Source organism: Hyaena hyaena, unplaced genomic scaffold, assembly GCF_003009895.1.
Source record: "Hyaena hyaena isolate Hyena2069 unplaced genomic scaffold, ASM300989v1 scaffold_405, whole genome shotgun sequence".
Lineage (NCBI taxonomy): Eukaryota > Metazoa > Chordata > Mammalia > Carnivora > Hyaenidae > Hyaena > Hyaena hyaena.
The window spans coordinates 767,959-790,604 of NW_024081039.1; the positions used below are offsets into that span (position 1 = coordinate 767,959).

Genomic DNA, 22,646 nt, shown 5'->3' on the forward strand with positions numbered 1-22,646 from the left:
CTCCCCCTCCCCCTCCCTCTCCCTCTGTCCCTCTCCCCTGCTCAGGTGTATGCTTTCTCCCTCTCTCCCAAAAAAGAGAAAAAAAATTATATCTAGCAGTTAACAAATACTGTATGAGTGTTTTCTATTATTGTTCTCTTTTGAAAAGAGTTTAATTTTACCTGCATGTTTAACTTCTTTCCCCATTGTTTCTTCTTAGACCTTCTGAGCCATTTTCCTCATACCTGAACAATATCCTCTAGAAGTTATTTTGTGAGGTCAGTTGGTTTTAAAATTTAGCTTTTGCTCTTTTTAAAATGTCCTATTATTCAACAGTAATTTTTTTTGCAGTTTTATACATGTTTGATAATCAGCGATTAGTTCTCTCAACATTAATTCTTAAAGGACAGTTTTCCCGGATATTTAATTCTTTGTTATATGTCTGGAATTTAATTCTGTATTTTTCTCCCAGTACTTTGAAGATTTAGTTCATGGTTTTCTATGCTGTTGCTGCTGGGAGAAGTCTGCTGTCAGTCTGATTGTTGTTCCTGTGGAAGCATTTGTCTTATTTTTGGCTGCTTTTCAACTCCTCTCTGTATTTTACTAAAATGTGCCCAGATATGGATTTCTTTTTTATTTATCTTGATTGGTATATATTATGCTTCTGGTATCTGTGGATCTTACATCACTTCTGGCAAATTCTGTCATTATGTCTTTAGATTTTTTCCATTTTCTCTTTTCTGTCTTTTTGGAATTCCAGTTAGATTGGTCCTTCTCCATCTGTTCTCCGTTTCTCTGAATTTCTCCCTTATATCTCCTGCTACAAAAGATTTCACAGAATTCTTGAGCTATTAGATCTTGTTCATTAATTCCTTCTTTTGGCAGATGTTGTACTCATAAATTGCATTCAGTTTTAGTGATTAAGTTTTCCCTTGCTGAAAGTTTTAGTTGGTTCTCTCTGGTCATTTTAGATCATATCTTATTGCTTGCTTTTTCATTCCTTTAAACATTTCAAGTATTTTATTTCTTCCTTCCCAATCTCTGTATACTGTTTATTTCCTTTTCTTGTCTTGTTACATTGGCTGGGACTTCCCGTACAATGTTGAAAAGCAGTGGTGAGAGAGGACATCCTTGCTGTGTTCTTCACCTTACTGGGGAAGCTTTGAGCTTCTCACCATTAAGTAGCTGAATGTCTTTTGTAGATACTCTTTTATCAAGTTGAGGAAGCTCCCCTCTATTCCTGGTTTACTGAGAGTTTTTATCATGAATGGGTGTTGGATTTTGTCAAATGCTTTTTTTGCATATATTGATAAGACTGTGTGATTTTTATTTAGCCTGTTGATGTGATTGATTACATCAATTGGTTTTTGAATGCTGAACCAACTTTGTGTACTTGGGATAAATTTCACAGTTGTGGTGTTTAATTCTCTTTATACTTTATTTGATTCAGTGTACTAATATTTTGTTGAGGATTTTTATATCTATGTCCATGAGAGATATTGGTCTGTAGTGGTTTGTTTTTTTTTTGTAATGTCTTTGTCTGGTTTTGGTAGTAGGGTAATTCTGGCCTCAGAGAATGAGTTAGGAAGTACTCTCTTTTCTTCTATCTTTTGATGAAAAAGATTATAAAGAATTGATATAATTTCTTAAAAAAATTTTTTAAAGCATATTTATTTTTGAAAGAGACTGCGAGTAGGGGGAGTGGCAGAGAGTGAAGGAGACACAGAGTCCAAAGCAGGTTCCAGGCTCTCAGCTGTCAGCATGAGGTTCAAACTCTTAAATCATGAGATCATGACCTGAGTCAAAGTCAGACTCTTAACTGACTGAGCCACCCAGGTACCCCTAGATTATAGAGAATTGGTATACTTTGTTATTCATATGTTTGGTAGAATATCATGACTGAACCCACCTGGGCCTTGTGCTTTCTGTTTTGCAGTGTTCTTAATTATTGATTCCATTTCTTTAATAGATATAGGACTAGTTAGATTGTTCTGTCTTCCTGTGTACATTTTCACAGGTTATGTCTTTCAAGGAATTGGTTTATTTCATCTAGATTATCAAATTTGTGGGCATGGGGTTGTTCGTAGTATTCCTTGATTACCCTTTTTAATATCCATGGGATCTGTGGTGATGTCACCTCTTATAGCTCTAATTTTAGTGATTTGTGTCCTTTCCCTTTTTTTATTAGCCTGGTTAGAGGCATTCAATTTTATTGATCTTTTCAAAAAACCAGTTTTTAGTTTTGTTGATTTTTCTCTATTGATTTACTATTTTTGGTTTCATTGATTTCTCCTCTAATTCTTATTATTTTTCTTCTGCTTACTGTAGATTTAATTTCCTCTTCTTTTTCTAGTTTCCTAATGTTGAAGCTTAGATGGTTGATTTTAGATCTTTCTTCTCTTGCTAATACATGCATTTAATGTTTTAAATTTATCTCTAAGCATTGTTTTCACTGAATTTCACAAATTTTAAGTTGTATTTTCATTTTTATTTAGTTTTAAATATTTTCAGTTTCTCTTGAGATTTCTTCTGTGACCCTGTGTCACTTGAAATGTAGTGTTTAATCTCCCAAGTATTTGGGGATTTTCCATTTCTCTTTCTGTTACTGATTTTTAGCTTAATTGTAAGGCAGAAATTATATTATTTCTATTCTTTTAAATTTGTTATGGTGTGTTTTATGGCCCCGAATGTAGTATATCTCAGTGAGTGTTCTATGTGAACTTGAGAAAAATGTGTATTCTGGTATTGTAGGATGAAATAATCTATGGATGTTCATTGATTGATAGTGGTGTTGAATTCCAACTGTATCCTTACTGATTTTCTGCCTGCTGGCTCTGTCCATTTTCTTTTTTTAAATTTAAAAAATTTTTAATGTTTATTTCTGAGAGAGAGGGCATGCGAGCGAGTGGGGGAGGGGCAGAGAGAGAGGGAGACACAGATTGGAAGCAGGCTCCAGGCTCTGAGCTGTCAGCACACAGCCGGGCATGGGGCTCGAATTCACGGACTGTGAGATCATGGCCTGAACCGAAGTCGGACACTTAACCGACTGAGCCATACAGTTGCCCTTGGATCTCCATTTCTGATAGAGGGTTGTTAAAGTCTCCGATATAATAGTGGATTCATCTCTTTTTCCTTTCAGTGTTCTGATTTTTGCCTTATGTAATTTTGATGCTCTGTGGTTAGATACATACACATTAAGGATTATTATGTCTTCTTGGGGGAATTGACTCTATCATTACATAATGCCCTTATTTAATGTCCTGATACCTTTGCTTTTTTTGAAGTTTGCTCTGTCTGAAATTAATATAGGTACTCCCATTTTATCCATTTACTTTTTTTTCTTTTTTTAAAGTTTATTTATTTTGAGAGAGGAGAAAGAATCCCAGTAGGCTCCAAACTGACAGAGGTCCTCAGTCTCACAAACCGTGAAATCATGACCTGAGCTGAAATTAAGAGTCTGGTGGGGCGCCTGGATGGCTCAGTCAGTTAAGCGACCTACTTGGGCTCAGGTCATGATCTTACAGTTTGTGGGTTCGAGCCCTGCATTGGGTTCTATGCTGACAGCTCAGAGCCTGGAGCCTGCTTCAGATTCTGTGTCTCCCTCTCTCTCTGACCCTACCCTGCTCACGCTGTCTCTCTCTCTCTCAGAAATAAATTAAAAAAAAAAAAAAATGAAATCAAGGGTCTGGCGCTTAAATGACTGAGCCACCAGGTGCCCCTGTATCCATTTATATCCATTCATTCATTCGTTCTTTCATTTTTGAAAGAAAGAGAGTGCAAGTGAGTGAATGGGAGAGAGAGAGAAAGAGAGAGAATCCTATGAGGGGCAGGAGAGAGAGGGAGAGAAGAGGGGCTCACTTGAAGCCGGGCTAGAGCTCACCCAATGTGGGACTTTAACTCACAAGCTGTGAGATCATGACCTGAGCCAAAGTCAAATGGTTAACAGCTGAGCTACCCAGGCATCCTATCCATTTACTTTTAATCTTTATGTGTCTAATATATTTAAAATGCATTTCTTGTAGACAATGTATAATTGAGTCTTGTTTGATCCACTCTGATAATCTGTGTCTTTTAATTGGTGCATTTAGAACATTGACCTTCACAGTGAGTTTTTACACAGTTGGATTAACATCCACCGTATTTCTTACTGTTTTCTATTTATTGTACTTGTCGTTTGATCCTATTTTTTTGTCTTTCTACTTTTTCTGCCTTTTGTGGTTTTAATTGAGCATTTTAAATGATTCCTTTTTTCTTTTAGCGTATCAGTTATACTTATTTTTTATTTTAGTGGTTGCCCTAGAGTTTGCTATGTATATATATTTATAACTAATACAAGTCCACTTTCAAATAACATTATACTACTTCATGGGTAGTTTTAATACCTTATAATAACAGAATATCCTAATTCCTCTCTCGTGTCCCTTGTGACACTGCTATCATTCATTTCACTTATAAATAAGCATATATAAGCATGTATATATGTATATATATTCACGTACACGTAATTGAATACATTTTTGGTATTATATCTGTTAGATAATTAAAAATGAGAAAAATTAAAGTTTTTATTTCACCTTTACTTCTTTCTTCTTTGATTCTCTTTCTTTATATAGGTCTGAAGTTTTGACCTATGTCATTTTCCTTCTCTCTGAAGAACTTCTTTTAACATTTCTTCTAAGGTATGCCTGTTGGCAACTGATTTCCTCATTGTTGTTTGCCTGCGAAAATCTTTGTCTTTCGCTTTTGGATGGTAAGTTTACAGGGTACAGAATTCTAGATTGGTGGGTTTTTCTCAGCACTTTAAACATTTCATTTCACTTTCTTCTTGCTTGCATGGTTTCTGAGGAGTATAGGTCAGGTGATTTTTTCCCTCTGGTTTCTGTTAGGATTTTTTCCTTTATATTTGGTTTTATGTAGTATGGCTTGGGGTATTTTCCCTGCTTGCTGTTCTCTGAGCTTCCTGAATCTGTGCTTTGGTGTCTGACATTCATTTGGCATATAATCCAGGCATTATAGTTTCAGGTGTTCCTTCTGTTCCTGTTATGTATACGTTACACCCTTTGTAGATGTTCCACTGTTCTTGGATATGTTGGGGTTTTTCAGTCTTTCTTCTATTTGCTTTTCAGTTTTTGTGGTTTCTATTGAGATATCCTCAAGCAGGGGTGCCTGGGTGGCTCATTCGGTTGAATGTACAACTCTTCTTCTTCTTTTAATATTTAATCTTTTATTTATTTTTGAGAGAGAGAGAGTGGGGGGGGGGGAAGAAGGGGGGGGACATAGAATCTGAAGCAGGCTTCAGGCTCTGAGCTGTCAGTAAAGAGCCTGACACCAGGCTTGAGCCTAAGAACCAAGAGATCATGACCTGAGCTGAAGTTGGACGTTTAACCAACTGAGCCACCCAGGTGCCTCAGGTGTAAAACTCTTGATTTCTGTTCAGGTCATGATCCTGGGTTGTGGGATTGAGACCCACATTGGTCTCTGTGCTGAGCATGGAGCCTGCTTAAGATTCTCTCTCTCCCCCTCTGCCCCTCTCCCCTACTCACACTCTTTCTCTAAAAAAGAGAGGGGTGGGGGAGAGAATGAGAGAAAGAGAGAGAGATCAATCTTTAAGCAAGGAGATTCTATCTTCTGCTGTGTCCAGTCTACTAATAAGCCCATCAAAGGCATTCTTCATTTCTGTTACAGTATTTTTGGTCTGTAACATTTCTTTTTTGTTCTTTTTTAGTATTTCTATGTCTCCATTTATATTGCTTATCTGTTCTTATATGCTGTCTACTTTATCCATTAGAGCCCTTAGCATATTAGTCTTTGTTTTAATTTTCTGGTCTGATAATTCCAGCATACCTGCCATTTCTAAGTGTGGTTATGATGCTTGCTCTGCCTCTTCAAATTTATTTTCTGTCATTTAGTGGCACCTGGGTGGCTCTGTTAGTTACACGTCAGACTCTTGATCTCAGCTCAGGTCTTGATCTCAGAGTCGTGAGTTCAGGCCCCATATTGGGCTCTGTTCTGGGTGTGAAGCCTACTTTAAAAAATTGTTTTCTGTCATTTAATATGTTCTGTAATTTTTTTTTCTTGAGAGTGGGACATGGTTTACTGGTTAAGGAACTGTTGTAAATAGATGGTAAGGTGTGGGAGGAGGAGAAGCATCCTATGGTCATATGATTACATCTAGTAAGTGGGTGTGTATAAACATGTTTTTTTTTGGTGTGTGGTGAAAAATGGATAACATAAAACTTAACCATCTTAACCATTTCTAAGATGTACAATTAAGTAGTATTAAGTATAGTCACATCGTTGTGCAACCGATCTCTACAGTTCTTTTTATCTTGTAAAACTGAAACTTTGTACCCATAAGACAAGGACTTCCCTTTCCTGCCTCTTCCTAGCTCCTGGGAACCGCCATGTTATTTCATGCTTCTGTGACTTTGACTGCTCTAGCTACCTCTTATAAATGGAATAATTTACTTGTTTTTTTGTGACTAGCTTGTTTCACTTAGCATAATGCCCTCAAGGTTTATCTACATTGTGGCATGTGTCAGAATTTCCTTCTTTATTAAGCTCAGATAATGTGCCTTTATATGTATATACCACATTTAATTTATCCATTCATCTGATGGACCACTGGTTGTGTCCACCTCTTGGCTGTTGTAAATAATGCTTCTATGAACATGAGTGTGCAAATACCTCTTCAAGGCCCCTGCTTTCAGGTTTTTTTTGGGTGTGTACTCACAAGGGAAATTGCTGGGTCATATGGTACCTTTCTGAGGAACCCCCATACTGTTTTCCATAGCAGTTAATACCATTTTGCAATCCTACCAACACCATCCTAACGAGTGTGAAGTGATTGTAGATATATACGTGTGTGAACAGATGTCATACTGACATTCTTTTGAGTTTCTTCAAAATGCTTTTTCTCTTCTGCTGTGGGCCTTATGTAGGCCCTCCCATTTGCCTGGAATGTCTGCCCTTGCCTCCTCCATTCCTTCTTCCATGTATTTAACATCTGTTCTTCCTTCAGATTGCAGCTCTCAGAAGACCATGTGTCTCTCCCTTATGGCATTTGTCTTAGTCATGATTATATGATTAGTGTCTAATTTTCACCACTGGACTGTAGGCTCTTTGAAGGTAGGACCATATCTGTATTTACTTATCATGGTCTTTTCAGCACCCAAATTAGTGCCTAATATATAACAACAACAGCACTAATAATTATCACTAGTACTGTGCAGCATTTATTGTGTGCCAGACACTATTTTTAAAAATACGTAAAGTATTCTTTTTAGTGTATAGTTCTATGCATTTTTTTTTAAAGTAGGCTCCATGCCCAATGTGGGGCTTGAACTTACAACCCTGAGATAAAGCGTTGCATGCTGTACCAACTGAGCCAGCCAGGCACCCACCCATTCTCAGTTCTGTGCATTTTGACAAATAAAAACAGTTGTGTAAACACCATATCAAAATATGGAACGGTTCCATCACTCCCCAAAATTTCTCTGTGCTTCTTTCTCCTCTTCTTCCTTTCTTCCCCTCCCAATGTTATGGAGATATAAATGACATCTAACATTGTGTAAGTTTAAGGTGTATGCCACAATGATATGATACTGCAAAATGATTACCACAGTGGGGTTAGTTAACACCTATATCACCTCACATAATACCATTTCTTTTTCATGGTAAGAACTTTTAAGATTTATTCTCAACAACTGTCAAGTATAAACACAGTGTTGTTAACTATACTCACTGTACTGTGTCTTACATCCCCAGAACTTTGGGTCTCAGTCGTTTATTGGGGGCCTTTGCCCCTGGACTATTTGCACATATTTTTCTCAGTCCCCAACCTCTTCTTAGGGGACAGGATGTCTAGAATGAGCTGGAGTTGGGTATTCTCTCCCCTCAGGTCAGTTTGATTTGGATAAAATCCTGATTGGTTGTACCTTTGTTAAATAGTTTTTCCTGAAGGCAGGCCTTGTTAAGACGAAAAGAATGCTTTTAAATATTTCAAAATGATTCCTTTTCCCTTTTCCCTGCTGGAAGCATGAGGGGATTTTCCTCCAGTATTTACTCTGAGGACCTAGTAAGCTCCTTGAGGTAAAACTTTTAGGGGCTCTGATAGCTGGGTCCCCCTGAAGTTTTTATCTCTCCAGCTTGGCCACGCTGCACGTCCAGCAACCCATCAGCTCCAGTGCAGGTTTCCCGTGGCACAGGCTCCCACGGACGTTTCATCTCACTGGTTTCTGCTCTGGCAAGCCTTCTGATCTTTCCAGTTTTAGGGGCAGTGGTTTGCCCCATGACTCACTTTTCTTAGCAAATCTAAGCAGAGTTGACTTTTCTGTTTGTTCAGCTTTTTATTTAATTAGGACAGAGTGACAATTTCTAAGCTTCTTTTATGCCAGATCAGAACCCAAATATCCAAACCTAAATTCTAAATTTAAATTATTTTAAGTTTGGTTTATGTTCATTTCACTTTCTGAAGTCCAAAGGATCTAAATTTGTTGTTGCTTCTGACAGCTTATGATGGCTTGTTTTCTTTGTATGTTTGGTAATTTTTGATTGGTAACTGACTTTTGGTTGAATCTCATCTATGTTCCGGAATGCTTAGGTCCTAAATTGGGAATGTTTTCCTGCAGAAAAGATTTGCATTTGCTCCAACCCCGAACCATGGAATGCTAGAAGTCTGAGACAGCTTTAGTTTCCTTTGTGGGTCCTGCAGAATGTGTGTGATTCAGTCATCCCACCTTGAGGTTGGACCAAAGTTTGGATATCTGATGAAGGGAAGCCTGTCTGTTTTGTCCAGGACAGAGGAATTTCCTTGGATATGGGACGTTCAGTATAAAACTGGGACAGTTCTGGGTAAACTGGGATGATGAGGAACTCTCATTCTGATTCTAGTGTTTATATCTGCATTTGTCCAGACAGTTCTAGACAAGTATGTGTTTCATATCTTCATTTGCCAGGTAACCCTGGCTTTCTCATATGTATGTATGTGCCTTCCTTAGAAATTTCTCACACTTTCCTGCAGGTCCAGCAAAAGATTTTATCTGTTGTAATTTACTCAAAATCTGGCTGTAGAGTAATGGGGATGCCCTTCAGAGCATCCTGGAAGTATAACCTGTCTTAAGTCACTATGAATATGTTATTGTGTCACTCCATAGTCTTTTACAATGTAATTACTAGTGATTGCACAATATTCTCTGTTATATCTGTGCCAACATGTGCCGAATCAATATATATGAAAATGCTGTGGTAGAAATCCTTATAGCTAAATCTTTGCAGGATTGAATATTATTTCCTTGTAATAAATTTCCAGAAGTAGAATTGCTGAATCAGAAGGTTTGCAACATTTTAAGTCCTTTCAATTATATTGCCAAATTGGTTTCCCATTTCTGTACACCTTATATGACACTGGGAATTATCATTTGTTTCAGTCTTCATCACTTTGATAAATGAAATGCTTTCCCTTTTTAAGTAAGGCACATGGCTTGATACTAGTGAGCCCCATATATGATACCACAGTATTTCAACAGCAAAGTTTCAGGTCTAGATTCAGTCTTAGAAGTATCTTGTCCCCACTCTCTTTGAAACTGATAATCAAGCTGTTTGTCTTACAGCCTTTGTGTCCTTCCCTTTCTGTACAGACAGATGTTCATGTTCTTAGAACTGGCTGTTGAAATCAGGCACAGAAAGTAAATAGGGAGTGGCTTTCCCTGAAAATGTACCTCTTTACTGTTCTCTGAACACAGCAGTGGACCCACAGCTTCCTCACTTGAATTCTTACATGTCTTCAATGCCTGTCAGCCTTAGGCTTTCAGTAGACCCAGATTCTGAGTGGTTGGTGTTGACTCAGGCTTTGTACAGAGAACCTCATCAGTCTGTATTTGTTTCCCTTTTTCTTAGAAGACTCTAGGGCTCTGTAGCATATTTAGTACCTTAGTGATCACTTACTTAAATGCAGTACTGGTGGGTGCTGTGGGTGAGATGAAAATTGGAGTGTAGGAGTTTTGTTTTTTAGTGGGTATGATGAATGAAACAGGAAGATGGCTCTGCCATGGGCAGAGGAGGTCCTTGCCGTGTGAGTCTGTGCAGTGCTTTTGTGGACTGCATCTGAAGGAACTGGTGCTGTTCTGAATAAGACAGAAGTTTTCTGAGGAATGCATCTCTAAAAGTTATGGTGCAAGTCAATGGGAAAGTAATTTGATATGAAAACACTTGTAGTAAGTGTGCATCTTTTGAGCAAGCCTTGGCATAAGCCATGTACACATGTGTTTATTATCTCAGTAGCATGCTTTGAGAACTGAGAACCAGGGGATGATAGCGCAATAAATAGATTAGATCATGCCTGAACTCCATTATCTCTGTGGGAGACATTTTCATGTATATAGTTGTTCATATGTAGGTAGCCACATGACAAGTCATTTCTGAGAGTATCCCTGCCTTAAAAGGTGGTCTCGGAAGGCAAATTTGAACTAGCCCCTAGGCAGCTATTGAAAGTATCAGGAACCAGTTAGAACCACCTTGGACTAGGTGGATATTCGTGGGATGTGGAAAATTCCCTAGGGGAAGGAGTGACTATAATTAGAGGCAGGTTTTTATAGTTACTTTAGTGAAAAAGAAATGTAGAGTTCAGGGTTTGCTGAGCTCTGCCTTTCCAGCTGTGGAAAGAGGGCGGCCAGAGAAGGCTGGGGCACAGACTCAGTCACCCCGGCTGTAGAGCTGAGTCTAGGACAATGAACGTGCAGGACCGCACAGCTGCTGTCCCTCAAGTAGAGACTGGGGTGTGTTTAATTTATATCACCAAGTAGGAATACTCATTTCCCTTTCCTTTCTTCTCTCCATCCCTAAACAAGTCTGTAATCAAAAACTTAAACTTCAAGGTGTTTGGAATATTTTACTCAAAAGTTTCTACTGTGTTTTTCTTTCTGCTTTGTATTCATCTAACATCTATATATTTTTTCCTGAAATAAACTTTTTTGCTTCTCATTTCAATTTTCTGCTTAACCATTCTCTTAAATTTTTATCCTTTAGAAAGAAATATAACTTTATTCTGCAATTTTATCTCCATTTGTTGTTTTTTTTTTTTATTTTTTATATATTTTTTTTTTGAGGGAGAGAAAGAGAGAACAAGCAGAGGAGGAGCAGAAAGGGAAAGAACCAAGCATGCTCTGTGCTGTCAGTATGGAGCTCGATCTCCTGAACCGTGAAATCATGATTTAAGCCCAGATCAAGAGTCAGACACTTAACTGACTGAGCCATCCAGGCTCTCCCATTCTTTACTCTTAATATGCATTTTCTTTGTGGATGCCTTCTTAACTTGAGAACTAAAACAGTGTCTTTGGTACTTTACTGAGATTTTCTAGATGGGGAGTATACTCATTAAAATTGGATATAATAATTTTTAAAATTCTTTCCTAATAGTTGATTTAAATTTAAGTTTTCTAAAAAACCCAAAGGATTGCTGTCTGTCTAGTTCACAGCTTATTAAATCTGTTTATTGTGAGATATATCAGACAAGTAGAATATGTCAGACATACAGATAGTAAATAATAATAATTACAGAGTGAGCACCCTGTAATCACCACCCCAGTCAGGACATGGAATATTGCAGCACCCCAGCAACACCCAATCACAGTCTTGTACAGCATGGTAACCACGGTATTGCTTTATGTATAAAGCTTTTAAAAGTTTAGTTATATTATCTATGTATGCAGTCTTAACTAATAAAATTAGTTTGGCCAAGTGAACTTTATATAAATGGATTAATATTGTAGGTGATTTTTTCTTTTTTTTTTTTTATAGTTTATTGTCAAGTTGGTTTCCATATAATACCTAGTGCTCATCCCTACAAGTTGTAGGTGTTCTTTTTCATAGGATCCCTTTGTTCAACATTATGTTTGTGAAATTCACCCGTGTTGTTCTATATTGTGTTCATTTACCGTGCTGTATACAATTCTGTTGTTTGAATGTAGCACACTCTATCCATCAGTTTTTGGCTGATGTTAGTATTGCTGCTACTACTGCTGTGGGTACCTGTGTGCCTCAGGAGCCTGGTGAAGGATATGTCTAGTCACACGTTCAGGGGTGCGATTGCTCTTTGCAGAGTGCTCTCATCTTCAGTAGTCCTCACTAACACTAGGGTGTTTTCCAGAGTGATTGCATTCTTGTAACTTTTAATGAATATATTTCTATCAAAATTATGGAAATGGAAAATATCTTCCCTAATTTATTTTGTCTCTGATCTCTAACGTTAATTCAGATGATTAAAAAATAAACCAAAAATGTATGTTTCTCTCACTGCCCCCCACTTAGTGAATTTTATCCATGTTTGTGGAAAGTAGGAATCAGATAGGCCAAAATAAACTGTAGTGAAAACAACTCTAGTTAGAAAATAGAGTATCTAGTTACAGATGGGGGAGGTAGAGAATTCAGCACAGAGCCTTTTGTACAATAAATATTCAGTTAAGATTTGCTGATTGATTAATTCAGGAGTATCTAATTCCTACAGGGTTTCCTTCCCTGAGCAACATACCATTCTGTTCCTAAATTGTACTTTTCAAAATTCTGGGGCTTCTAATTTGCCATTAAGAACTAGATAGTATGCAGGGCACCTGGGTAGCTCAGTCAGTTAAGCATCTGGCTTTGGCTCAGGTCATGATCTTGTGGTTCGTGTGGTTCATGGGTTCAAGCTCCACATTGCGCTCTGTGCTGACAGCTCAGAGCCTGGAGCTTGCTTCAGATTCTGTGTGTGTCTCTCTGCCCCTTCCCCACTTGCACTCTGTCTCTTTCTTTCTCTTAAAAATAAGCATAAAAAAAAAAAAAGAACTAGACAGTATGGAAAGTTAGAGTGGAAAGCATCTTATATGAGTATAGCATATATTTCCATCTTATATGCTTATAGTATACTGACTCTTATACCACTGTCAGGTTATTAATTGAGTCAGACACATGTATTATTTAAGATTGTAACTCCATAAAGCAGGGATGGATTTTTCAGTGATTTATAGGAATAGTCTGAAAATAAGCTGTAATTACCAGAAGCAGGTCTGGGCCTGTATTATGATGTTTCAGGTAAAAAAATGTCATGATGCCTGGGGCACCTGGGAGGCTCATCTGGTTGAGCATCCAACTTTGGCTTGGGTTATGATCTCATAGTTTGTGAGTTCGAGCCCTGCATCGGGCTCTGTGCTGACAGCTCCGAGCCTGGATCCTGCTTCGGATTCCGTGTCTTATTCGCTCTCTGCCCCTCTTGCACTTATGCTTTGTCTCTCTCTATTCCTCAAAAAATAAATAAATATAAAAAAAGTCATAATGCCAAACTTTGGAGTATTTACTTTCAACTATTATCAAAAGACTTTGTATGAATAGTTGCCTTTCTTAATTTACTTGATTTTAAAATTAAAGTAAAATATATATAACAAAACTTACCATTTTAATCATTTTAAAGTGTACAATTCAGTGGCTGTAAGTATGTTCCCATTATTTGGCTGCCATTACTGCTGTCCATCTCTAAATTTTTTTTCATCATCTCAAACTGGAATGCTGTATCCACGAAATAACAGCTTCTCAGTCCCTTCACCCCTAACCCCTAGCAGCTACCATTCCACTTTCAGTCTCTATGAATTTGACTCTTCTAGGTACTTCATAAAGGTGTGCTTATAATATTTCTGCTTATGTGACTGCCTTATGATTTCACTTAGCACAGTGTCTTCAGGGTTAATCCATATGGTAGCATGTGTCCAACAGAAAGTTCTTTCTTTCTTAGAGGCTGAATCATATTTCACTGCATATATATACCACAATTTCTTTATCCACTCATCTATCTGTAGACACTTAGGTGGCTTCCTTTGGCTGTTGTTAATAATGCTGCCATGAACATGGGTGTAAAATACTGTTGGAGTCCCTGCTTTCAGTTAAATAGTCACTTTTTAAAAAATTTTTTTAAATATTTTTATTTTTGAGAGATAGAGACAGAGACAGAGACAGAGAGGGGGGAGAGGCAGAGAGAGAGGGAGACACAGAATCCGAAGCAGGCTCCAGGCTCTGAGCTGTCAGCATAGAGCATGATGTGGGGCTCAAACTTGGGAACCTCAAGATCATGACCTGAGCTGAAGTCGGATGCTTAAGCGACTGGGCCACCCAAGGCGCCCCTGAATAGTCACTTTTTAATCTTTCTATACCAGACCCCTTTCACTTAGGAGTGTTGATTTGACAATGAACTTCCCTCAGAAGCTGATCAGTTATATCTTCATTTTCTTATCCTCATGAGAATAGAAGACTGAAAGAAGGGAAGTGTGTAACATCTGTTTCTATCACTGGTAGCATTATAATGGGTGTCAACCTTTCAGTAATTAGAATATTATGGTTGTGATTTTTTGTTAGATTTTTATATCCATTATTCATTTGATTCATCATAAAGTAATATGTCAGTTTTTCTTAAAATACCTGTCTTATTTGTTTAGCACATACATTGCTCTGTAATTTTACAAGTTGGTGAAAAAGCATAGTAACATTTGTAAAAACACTTTTGTCTGCTTTTACTATGGAGATTTATCCTACATACTTGAGTATAATAGTTATTTAAGGCTTATATTTTGGATAGTTAGCATATTATCAATGATTTTCAAACTTTTTGGTGTTAGAGACACTTTATGGTCTTATAGATTGTTGAAGACCTACAAGAACTTTTATTTGTGTACATATTAGCTATTGATATTTACCATAGTAGAAATTTTAAAAAGTACGAATTCATTAAAAAAAATAAACCTAAATGTTTAAAAATATGTTTCTTATGAAAAATTACCATATTTTTAAACTAAAAACATTTACCAAGAAGAGTAGCGTTACTTTACATTTTGGCAAAATATCCTTCATGTCTGACTTAATGAAAGATAGCTGGCTTCTTATATCTGCTTCTGTATTACATCTGTTGCAGTATGCTGTTTCTGTTAAAATGTATGATGAAAATCTGACCACACAGATATGTAGTTGGAAAAGGAAAAAGTATTAAGTATTAAAAAAAATTTTTTAATGTTTCTTTATTTTTGAGAGAGAGAGACACAGGGTGCAAACAGGGGAGGGGCAGGAGGAGAAGAAGACACAGAATCCAAAGCAGTCTCCAGGCTCTGAGCTGTCAGCACAGGCCTGATATAGGGCTCAAACCCATGAACCGTGAGATCATGACCTGAGCCAAAGTCAGCCGCTTAACTGACTGAGCCACCCAGGCACCCTAAAAGGAAAAAGTATTTTAATAGTCTTTTCAAATAATCATGGATTTTTTTTTTGATACTGTACCAAAACTTAACAAGTGATAGTTTCTGAAAGGTTACTAGCAATATGGAATATTGAATGTATCAGTGAATTTTTTTTTGTACTTGGTTAGATTAAAATCCTTTTGTCTTTCTTGCACCTTGTTAGCTTTTTTACTCAAGCATAATTTGCATCATCATATATTGGTCATTTGGAAAATATCAGTTCACCAAGTTATATGAATTTTCTAAATACTGACATTCTATAAAATATGAAATACAGTGTAAACAGTCCACATTTATTAATATTACCTCCAGTCACATGCAGAATGTCTTTAAATCTTGGGGAGCTATCATGCTCACAGTGATAGATCCTGGTTTCCCCACAGTTCTGATTTTAACTTGAAAGCTCAACTTTCATTACAGGAGGCAAAGGCTGTCCATTGTTTTCCTTAAAGTGATATGCTGCTTTTGTTCCTGTTTGAGGAGATGTCAGCCAAACACTCAAGCCTGAATCACCATAATTTGTCATTCATTCTTCCCAGTAAACATGGTATTCCAGAAGACCTTGGTTCTTCAAACACAGAAGACCTTGGTTCAGCTTGCAACTTAAACTACAGCACAAGGGCTGTACTTGAGTGGTCAGTGGGGGTGCCTTCTGTGCGCTCACTTTTTTGAAACACAGAATATTAACCAATCATGTACTAGTGGTTGGGACTTAATAAAATTAATGATTTGTACTGCATCAAGAATATTAAGTGAAGCTGACCTATTTATTTATTTATAAAGTAGGCTCCATGCCCATCACGGAGCCCAGCGCAGGCTTTGAACTCACTACCCTGAGATCAAGACCTGAGCTGAGATCAAGAGTTGGATGTTTAACCTACTGAGCCACCCAGGTGCCCTGAAGCTGACATTTAAAGAATCCCAGGGAGTACTGGTACATTTTGGCATCAGTGCCTTCACTGGTGGGAAAGAGCTGAGGTTGACCCACTGTTGCTTTTGAACCATTGATACAAAAGTCAACACAATAAGGAAGGCAAATAATGTCTTAGTATTATCATGAAAATAATTTTGGCCTCATGGACCCCCTAGGAGGATTTCAGGGCAACTGACAGCTTACACTGTCATATTTAATGTGGATGCTTTAATAATCATGGATTATACTGTTAAATAGTTTAAAACCGGTGTCAATATAGCTGGGTCTTGAGAAGTTGTGTCTGCTTTTTCATCTGTGGCTGCCCCAAGTCAGAATAGGGACTAAGGCTATTATACAGTGGTATTAACATTTGAGGAGGAGGAACATGGCATTAATTTGGACTTCATAGCATTTGTTTTTACTTTTTTCCCTCAGGAACAAGTGCTTCCTTGAGAGAATTCCTGAGAGAATTTAGTTGTTTTGATTTATAGGCTCATACAAAATATATATACGATGACTCATCTGAATTAGAGTATCTCAAGGAAATTACGTGTAGCTCCTGCCTGCCTCCTATAAACGTTTACTGAATATGTAGTTTACACTGAGCTTATGCCAGGAATGGGAAAGAGCGGTTCCCAGCCTCCAGGAACATAGAGAAGAGTGCTTGAATGCAGCGTGGTGAGTGCTGTAGCAGAAGTTAGTGCGGGCTGCCCTGGGAAGCTTCACAGGACAGGTGCTGTCATAGGTGGGTCTTAAAGGAAGGTGCTGGTGCTTGGCAAGGAGTGGGGACATGAAGGGGAGGAAGGACATAGTACTTTGGGGGATAGGGAGTGGCCAGACGCCATAGTGATAACACAGGCAGGGCTGCAGCTGGAGGCTGTGGCTTGGAAAGAGAAGGGTCTTGCTGGGATTTGATCCCATAGACCACAGGTTCTCAAAGCCTGGTCCTCAGACCAGCAGCATTAACATCTCTGTGGAACTGGTTAGACATTCAGGTACCTGGGCTGGCCCTGGACTTTCAGTGGCAAGTATTTTGGGTGGAGGTAGGTTGTTTAACTAGCCCTCTAGGGGAGTTCCTGGGCCAGGGGAGAAGAGTCCAGGCCCTTCAGGTAGCCTTGAAATTTAGAAAGATCACCCTGAGGGCCCTTTAGAAGGTGGGATGGTGTGGGGAAGTTAGGGACCGTGTCATGCAGTGTTTTTGTGGATGTGATGCAGGCCTGGACTGATGGCTGTAGGAAGGAAGAGAGGGTGGATTTGTTGGAGATAAAGTCTTTAGGACTTTATCGCTAGTAGACAATTTAGAAACCAAGAAAAGAGCTGCTCTTTACCCTGTGACCTGGCAGCAGTCAAGGATGGGGGTTTTCAAGGTCCTTGCTTCTTGTGTCTTCAGGCAACATCTTTTACCCATAGTGAAAAAATCAATTCATATACCTTGCCAAAACCTCTTCAGTTTCCTCTCTGAGGTTGTCTGTGTAACTGTAACTAGGATGATGGCCCCTGGAGGGATAAAGTTGCACATGCAGGGCCCAGAGTCATGGCATGGGAAAATAGAGGGGAGGAGTTCATTCAGACATGCCCAGCTACTAGCAAACTGAATAAATGCTACATGGCGTTCAGACACTTGTGTTGTGTGCTGTCCGTGAGCTGGGTAGGTGTGCCTTTTACTATTTGTGTTTTAGCAATCAGTAGCTCCACCTGACATCTGTGTATATACGTGTAAAGAGGGGGCCTCCCAGTTTATGTTAATGACAGTTACTCAGTTAGAACTTCTCTTCTTTAGTGTTCAAATTCTTTAGTTCATATCCTGTTTTGTTTTACAGATCTGTAAGACTCCAGGGCCTTCAAGCTGTGATCAGTTGGATGGTTCCTGAAACGACTGGGAAAACAGGCACTTTGGTGCCCATCGAAGAGCGCATGTCTGTGCATATCTAAGCCCTTCTTCGTACACATACACGTTTACGCAGGAAGACAGGCTCACTCTCGTGCACACTTGAAGAGTTTTACAACTGATGAAAATTAATGCCGGACACAGATGGAGCAACTTGACCCTGCGGGGCTCAGGAGCCCGGGGGGAGGAATCTGTTACTAGTGGTCAGTTTTCCACGTGCTCTTCGCAACCAGTTGAAGAAAGTTTACAGAAAGAAGAAAAGGAAACTTGCTCAGCTCAAGCCTCAGAAGCACCTCCCCAGGTTAAAGATAGAGCTCGGTGAGAAGGTGGTCATAGTGGAGTGTGGGTGGCTTCAAGCAGCCCAGGGGGTGGGGGGGGTTATACAGTGAGTTTTACACTTTATTTTCCAGTGGTTTTGGTGATTTGGACAGACTTCAAAACTCTGGACAGAGAAGTAACTCTGGCTGTGTGGTTGTGACTTCAGGAAGGCAAGGTCAGGTATGATGGGACAAGTTTGAACAATGGACTGGTTTCTTTGCCTTTTTTAGTTAACTATATTCTCAAAATTTTAATTTATTACTTCCCTTTTCCTTTTCTGTGTCTATAGGATAACATTTCAAAGTAGCCATTGAAGCCAGTATTTACAAAATAAATATCAAGGAACATCCAAGCAAAGCTGGCATTTGGAAGCAGTCTCTGAATGTGAGCAGGACAGCGCCCATCAGCAAAACATGCTGACTCTTTAGGGAACAGTGTGGAAGAACCTGACTCTTGCCTATATTTTCATTTTAAGGGAGTCTCTTCCCTGTTGAGTCCAAGAAGACTTGCATATAGGACTTGATGGACTTACTTCTGAGAATTAGTCTTTTCCTTCAAGATGGAAAAATATGTGATCTTTAGGAGCAGAAAGAGGAGAAGCAACTAGGGAGGGAGGAAGGAGGCAAGACGAAAGAGGCAAAATCCTGTAGTGAGGCTCGGTTTTGTCAGCAAGAGGATTTAGGATTCACTCAAGGCAAACACTTGTGCCACTTAAAGAGCTTTAGAACCTTCTGGCCCTGCGAGTGAAGGGTTTTTCTCTCTCCTCCTCCATGGCACCAGGGAGTGCACTGGTCTGTCGGGGGGAAGTCAGATGGAGCCCATCTCCCCACCGGGACACAGCCACCTGCCTGCTGGGAAGTCAGGCTGGGCCATGAGGTGGGAAGTTTCTGGTTCTGAACAGTGGTGAAAGTCTTTTTCTTCCTGAACTTGGACTGCTGTCTGCACAAACTCTGGTCTGTTTTTGCACGGTTTGTGTGCCTTTTTTCCCCTTTATGCAATCTTTTTCAGCTTCAGCAGCAGAAATTTGTCTAGTTGAGAAAATACGGCAGAGGGTGGCTTCAGAAGGAAGATGATCCCATATGTTTGTCTCTGCATCTAAACTTCTAAAGAGAAAATTCCAGCTCGAGGGATTCTTTAAAGCCTTAAGTTACTTGAAATCTATGTATTTGCAACCCTTTGTCTCTGGAATCATACTACACTAAACTGGAATCTCAGGCTGAATGAGAATAACCAAGTTGAGTAAAGAGAAGAAAACTCAGTTTCTTGATCGGCACATGTTAATGATGCTCTTCTTCCTCTAAGGACTTGAAAATAAAAATGGACGCATGTTGTTTTTAAGCATTACCTTTTCTTAGCAGACTGCCATCATCTTTTCTAGAGGAATTTTTTCACTATGCATTTGGTGGATCTTTATAAAATACTGGCCTTCTGATTAGGTCCAGGTCAGTCTTCATTAAAACAGGTTGGGGAAACAACGCAAGCCAACCACAAAAAAAAAAAAAAAAAAAAAAAAAAATCCAGTCAATCAATCAATGAAAAGAATTGGTTTAAGTGTTCTGGCATTCAGCATTACTATTTAAGTAAAAGAGTTTCCTGGAAAAAAGTATGTATGCAGCTGTGGAGCATGGGCCTGTCCTTTGCAGCGACTCCAACATCCTTTGCCTGTCATGGAAAGGGCGCGTTCCCAAGAGTGAGAAGGAGAAGCCAGTGTGCCGGCGGCGCTACTACGAGGAGGGCTGGCTGGCCACAGGCAACGGCCGCGGCGTTGTCGGGGTGACCTTCACCTCGAGCCATTGCCGCCGGGACAGAAACACTCCCCAGAGAATAAACTTCAACCTGCGGGGCCACAACAGCGAGGTGAGCTGGGGCTTTGTTGCACTTTTGTCTGTCACTTGTGGTCTTTTTGAACCCCCTCCCTGTGGATTCAGAACTTGCTTTGCTTCATTTTCTCAACTTGCTGCCAAGTGAGACTTTTGAAACTGTGGATTCTGGTGTCTGTGTCCCCCTTGGGAATGTGTTAAGGTGGACACAGTGCCTGGTGGCCTGCGTGCCTCTCCGAGCATGTCCATTCTCTTGGATGCCCCTCACTCGCCTTTCCCAGCAATGGTCTCCCACCAGCAGGGATACCAGGGCAGCTTTCTGCCCAGGCTGAGAGGTTAGATGAGATGATTCTGACCTGTGTGTCATGCTCTCAGCCCTTTCGGTAACCCTGTATGCCTAGCAAAGAGTCACTGGCCTGTGTCAGATGGGCAGTGTAGACAATGAAAGTAGTCGTGTTCACCTTACACAGTGAACATCTGCCTTGCTCTGGGTGATGGTTTAACACCTAGAATGTATTGCTTGTACTTGAAGGTGCAAGAGCAAAGGAATTAATGGACACAGGTGATGGAAGTAATTAATTGGACAAGAACCATAGTTTTTCACATCTATTGGGTATATTGAGGATATTATGTTGTGTATACATACATACATACAGATTTCTCTGGACTTCTAAAACATAAACAGTGTCACTACCTGTGTAATTCTTTCAACCAGTGTTTATTGAGCAATGTTTAAGAGTTAGGTACTGTATTGAAAAGAAGAGATGTATTTACATAGGATGTTAACAGTATTCATGCTTCACTGTTCAGCAGCTTATTTGTTTGTTTTCTTAGGTGGAATCCATCATCAGGTGTCCATATATGGCTATTGAATAATTGTAAAAGAGGGAGAATATTTTTGAAGTATATCATACAGTAAAGTATATTAATCATAAGCTTACATCTCAATGATCATTGACCTGTGCAGTCACCCATATAACCTCCCAGCAGATCAAGATGTAGAGCATTTCCAGCACCCTCCCAGGTACCTGCTGCCCCTTCGCAGGCTGTGCACCCTGCTGAGAGGTGACCTAGATATGTTGGGCTGTGCTTGAACTTTGTGTAAATGTGAACTTCATGTAAATTCACCTATACCCTTTGTGTCTGGCTTTTCTCTCTGTGATATTTGTGAGATTCGGCCCTGTTGTGTGTGCTGTTAGCTTGTTCTTTTTGATTAATGTTGGTCTTCCATTCAAGGAAGAAGCAACAGTTTTTCCATTTCTATATTGATGAGCATTTGATTTGCTTCCAGTTTTTGGCTGTTATGGCTAAACCTCTCTGAACATTCATGTCTTTTTATGGATCTGTGCATGCACAGTGTCATTTTCAAGATGTGGTGCACATACACCTTCAGTAGAAATCACCAGTTTTCCAAAGTGATAGTGCCATTTTATGCTCCTACCCATTAATGTATGGAAGTTTCAGTTGTATAAAAAGCTTCTTTTGAATTTGAATTTTTCATATAAAAAAGTGGTTTTATTCAAGGAATATTTTATGAATACTTCTTACTGCACATACACACAGGCACACATACACACATATGTATGCATACATATACTTTTATACATCTGCCAAGCCCAATCCTATTTTTGCATTACTGTGCATAGTGATGATCAACTTTATTTTTTTTAATGTTACTTTATTTTTGAAAGAGAGAAAGAGTGAGCAAGCATGTGTGGGTGAGGGGAAAAGAGAGAGGTAGACAGAGGATCCCAAGCGGGTTCTGTGCTGACAGCAGAGAGCCTGATGTGGAGCTCAAACTCAACAACTGGAGATCGTGACCTGAGCTGAAGTCGGATGCTTAACCAGCTGAGCCACCCAGGTGCCCGGATGATCAACTTTTTTAAACATACAGATTTGAAAGCCATTTTGGATTTAAAAACATTTATACAATACTGAGCATAATATTTAAGGATCTATACACTAATTCTAGTGAGAAAATGGCTAATTTTGCATTAAAGCCAGTGAAAAGTCACTGCAAATCCTTTTTTTCTTCTTTATAAATTCTTCATAAAAGGTGACTTGATAGGTTTGTGATCACTCACTATGATATCATAGTGATGGATAGGAGAGAGGACTGTTGTATTGCCCGGGACACTGCGTCTTCTCCCATTTCTTTTCCTTTGTTTCCATATGTCTATTTCAAGAAGTTCTAGCTCTGTCACCTAACTAGTTGGTGTGGTCCTCTCCAAGTCACTCAAGTCATTGGTTTATATGTAGTTAAATTGAAATAATAATTTCTTTCATGGTTATAAAAATCTATGAGAGTATATTTTTGAAATGGCGAATGCCGTGTATGTGAATGGTGATATTGAGTATCTCATATACTCTGTTTACTTAACTATGTTCTTTCCAGTCCTTATAATGTTGCTTAATGCCCTTAAATTCTGTTACTAGCCATGAGGCCAGAGACAGCATTTTTTAAAAATTTTTTAATTTAC

The 22,646-nt window shown here is 39.0% G+C and overlaps 1 protein-coding gene across 5 annotated transcripts in view; it reads left to right on the top strand.

Annotated features, from left to right (window-relative positions):
- Positions 1-22,646, top strand: part of TULP4 (TUB like protein 4) — a 232,936-nt gene that overhangs the window by 43,425 nt on the left and 166,865 nt on the right. For 3 of the 5 annotated variants that reach the window (XR_005531715.1, XM_039252075.1, XM_039252076.1), the window contains exons 2-4: positions 17,961-18,346; positions 18,460-18,526; positions 18,636-20,203. Coding sequence is in view for 3 of the 5 variants with exons in the window: in XM_039252075.1 (XP_039108006.1) it covers positions 19,952-20,203 (252 nt within the window). In the remaining 2 variants the exon portion in view is untranslated. Of the gene's footprint in view, positions 1-17,960; positions 18,347-18,459; positions 18,527-18,635; positions 20,204-22,646 lie in introns of those variants that run through there. The other 2 variants (XM_039252078.1, XM_039252079.1) reach the window with 2 other exon arrangements.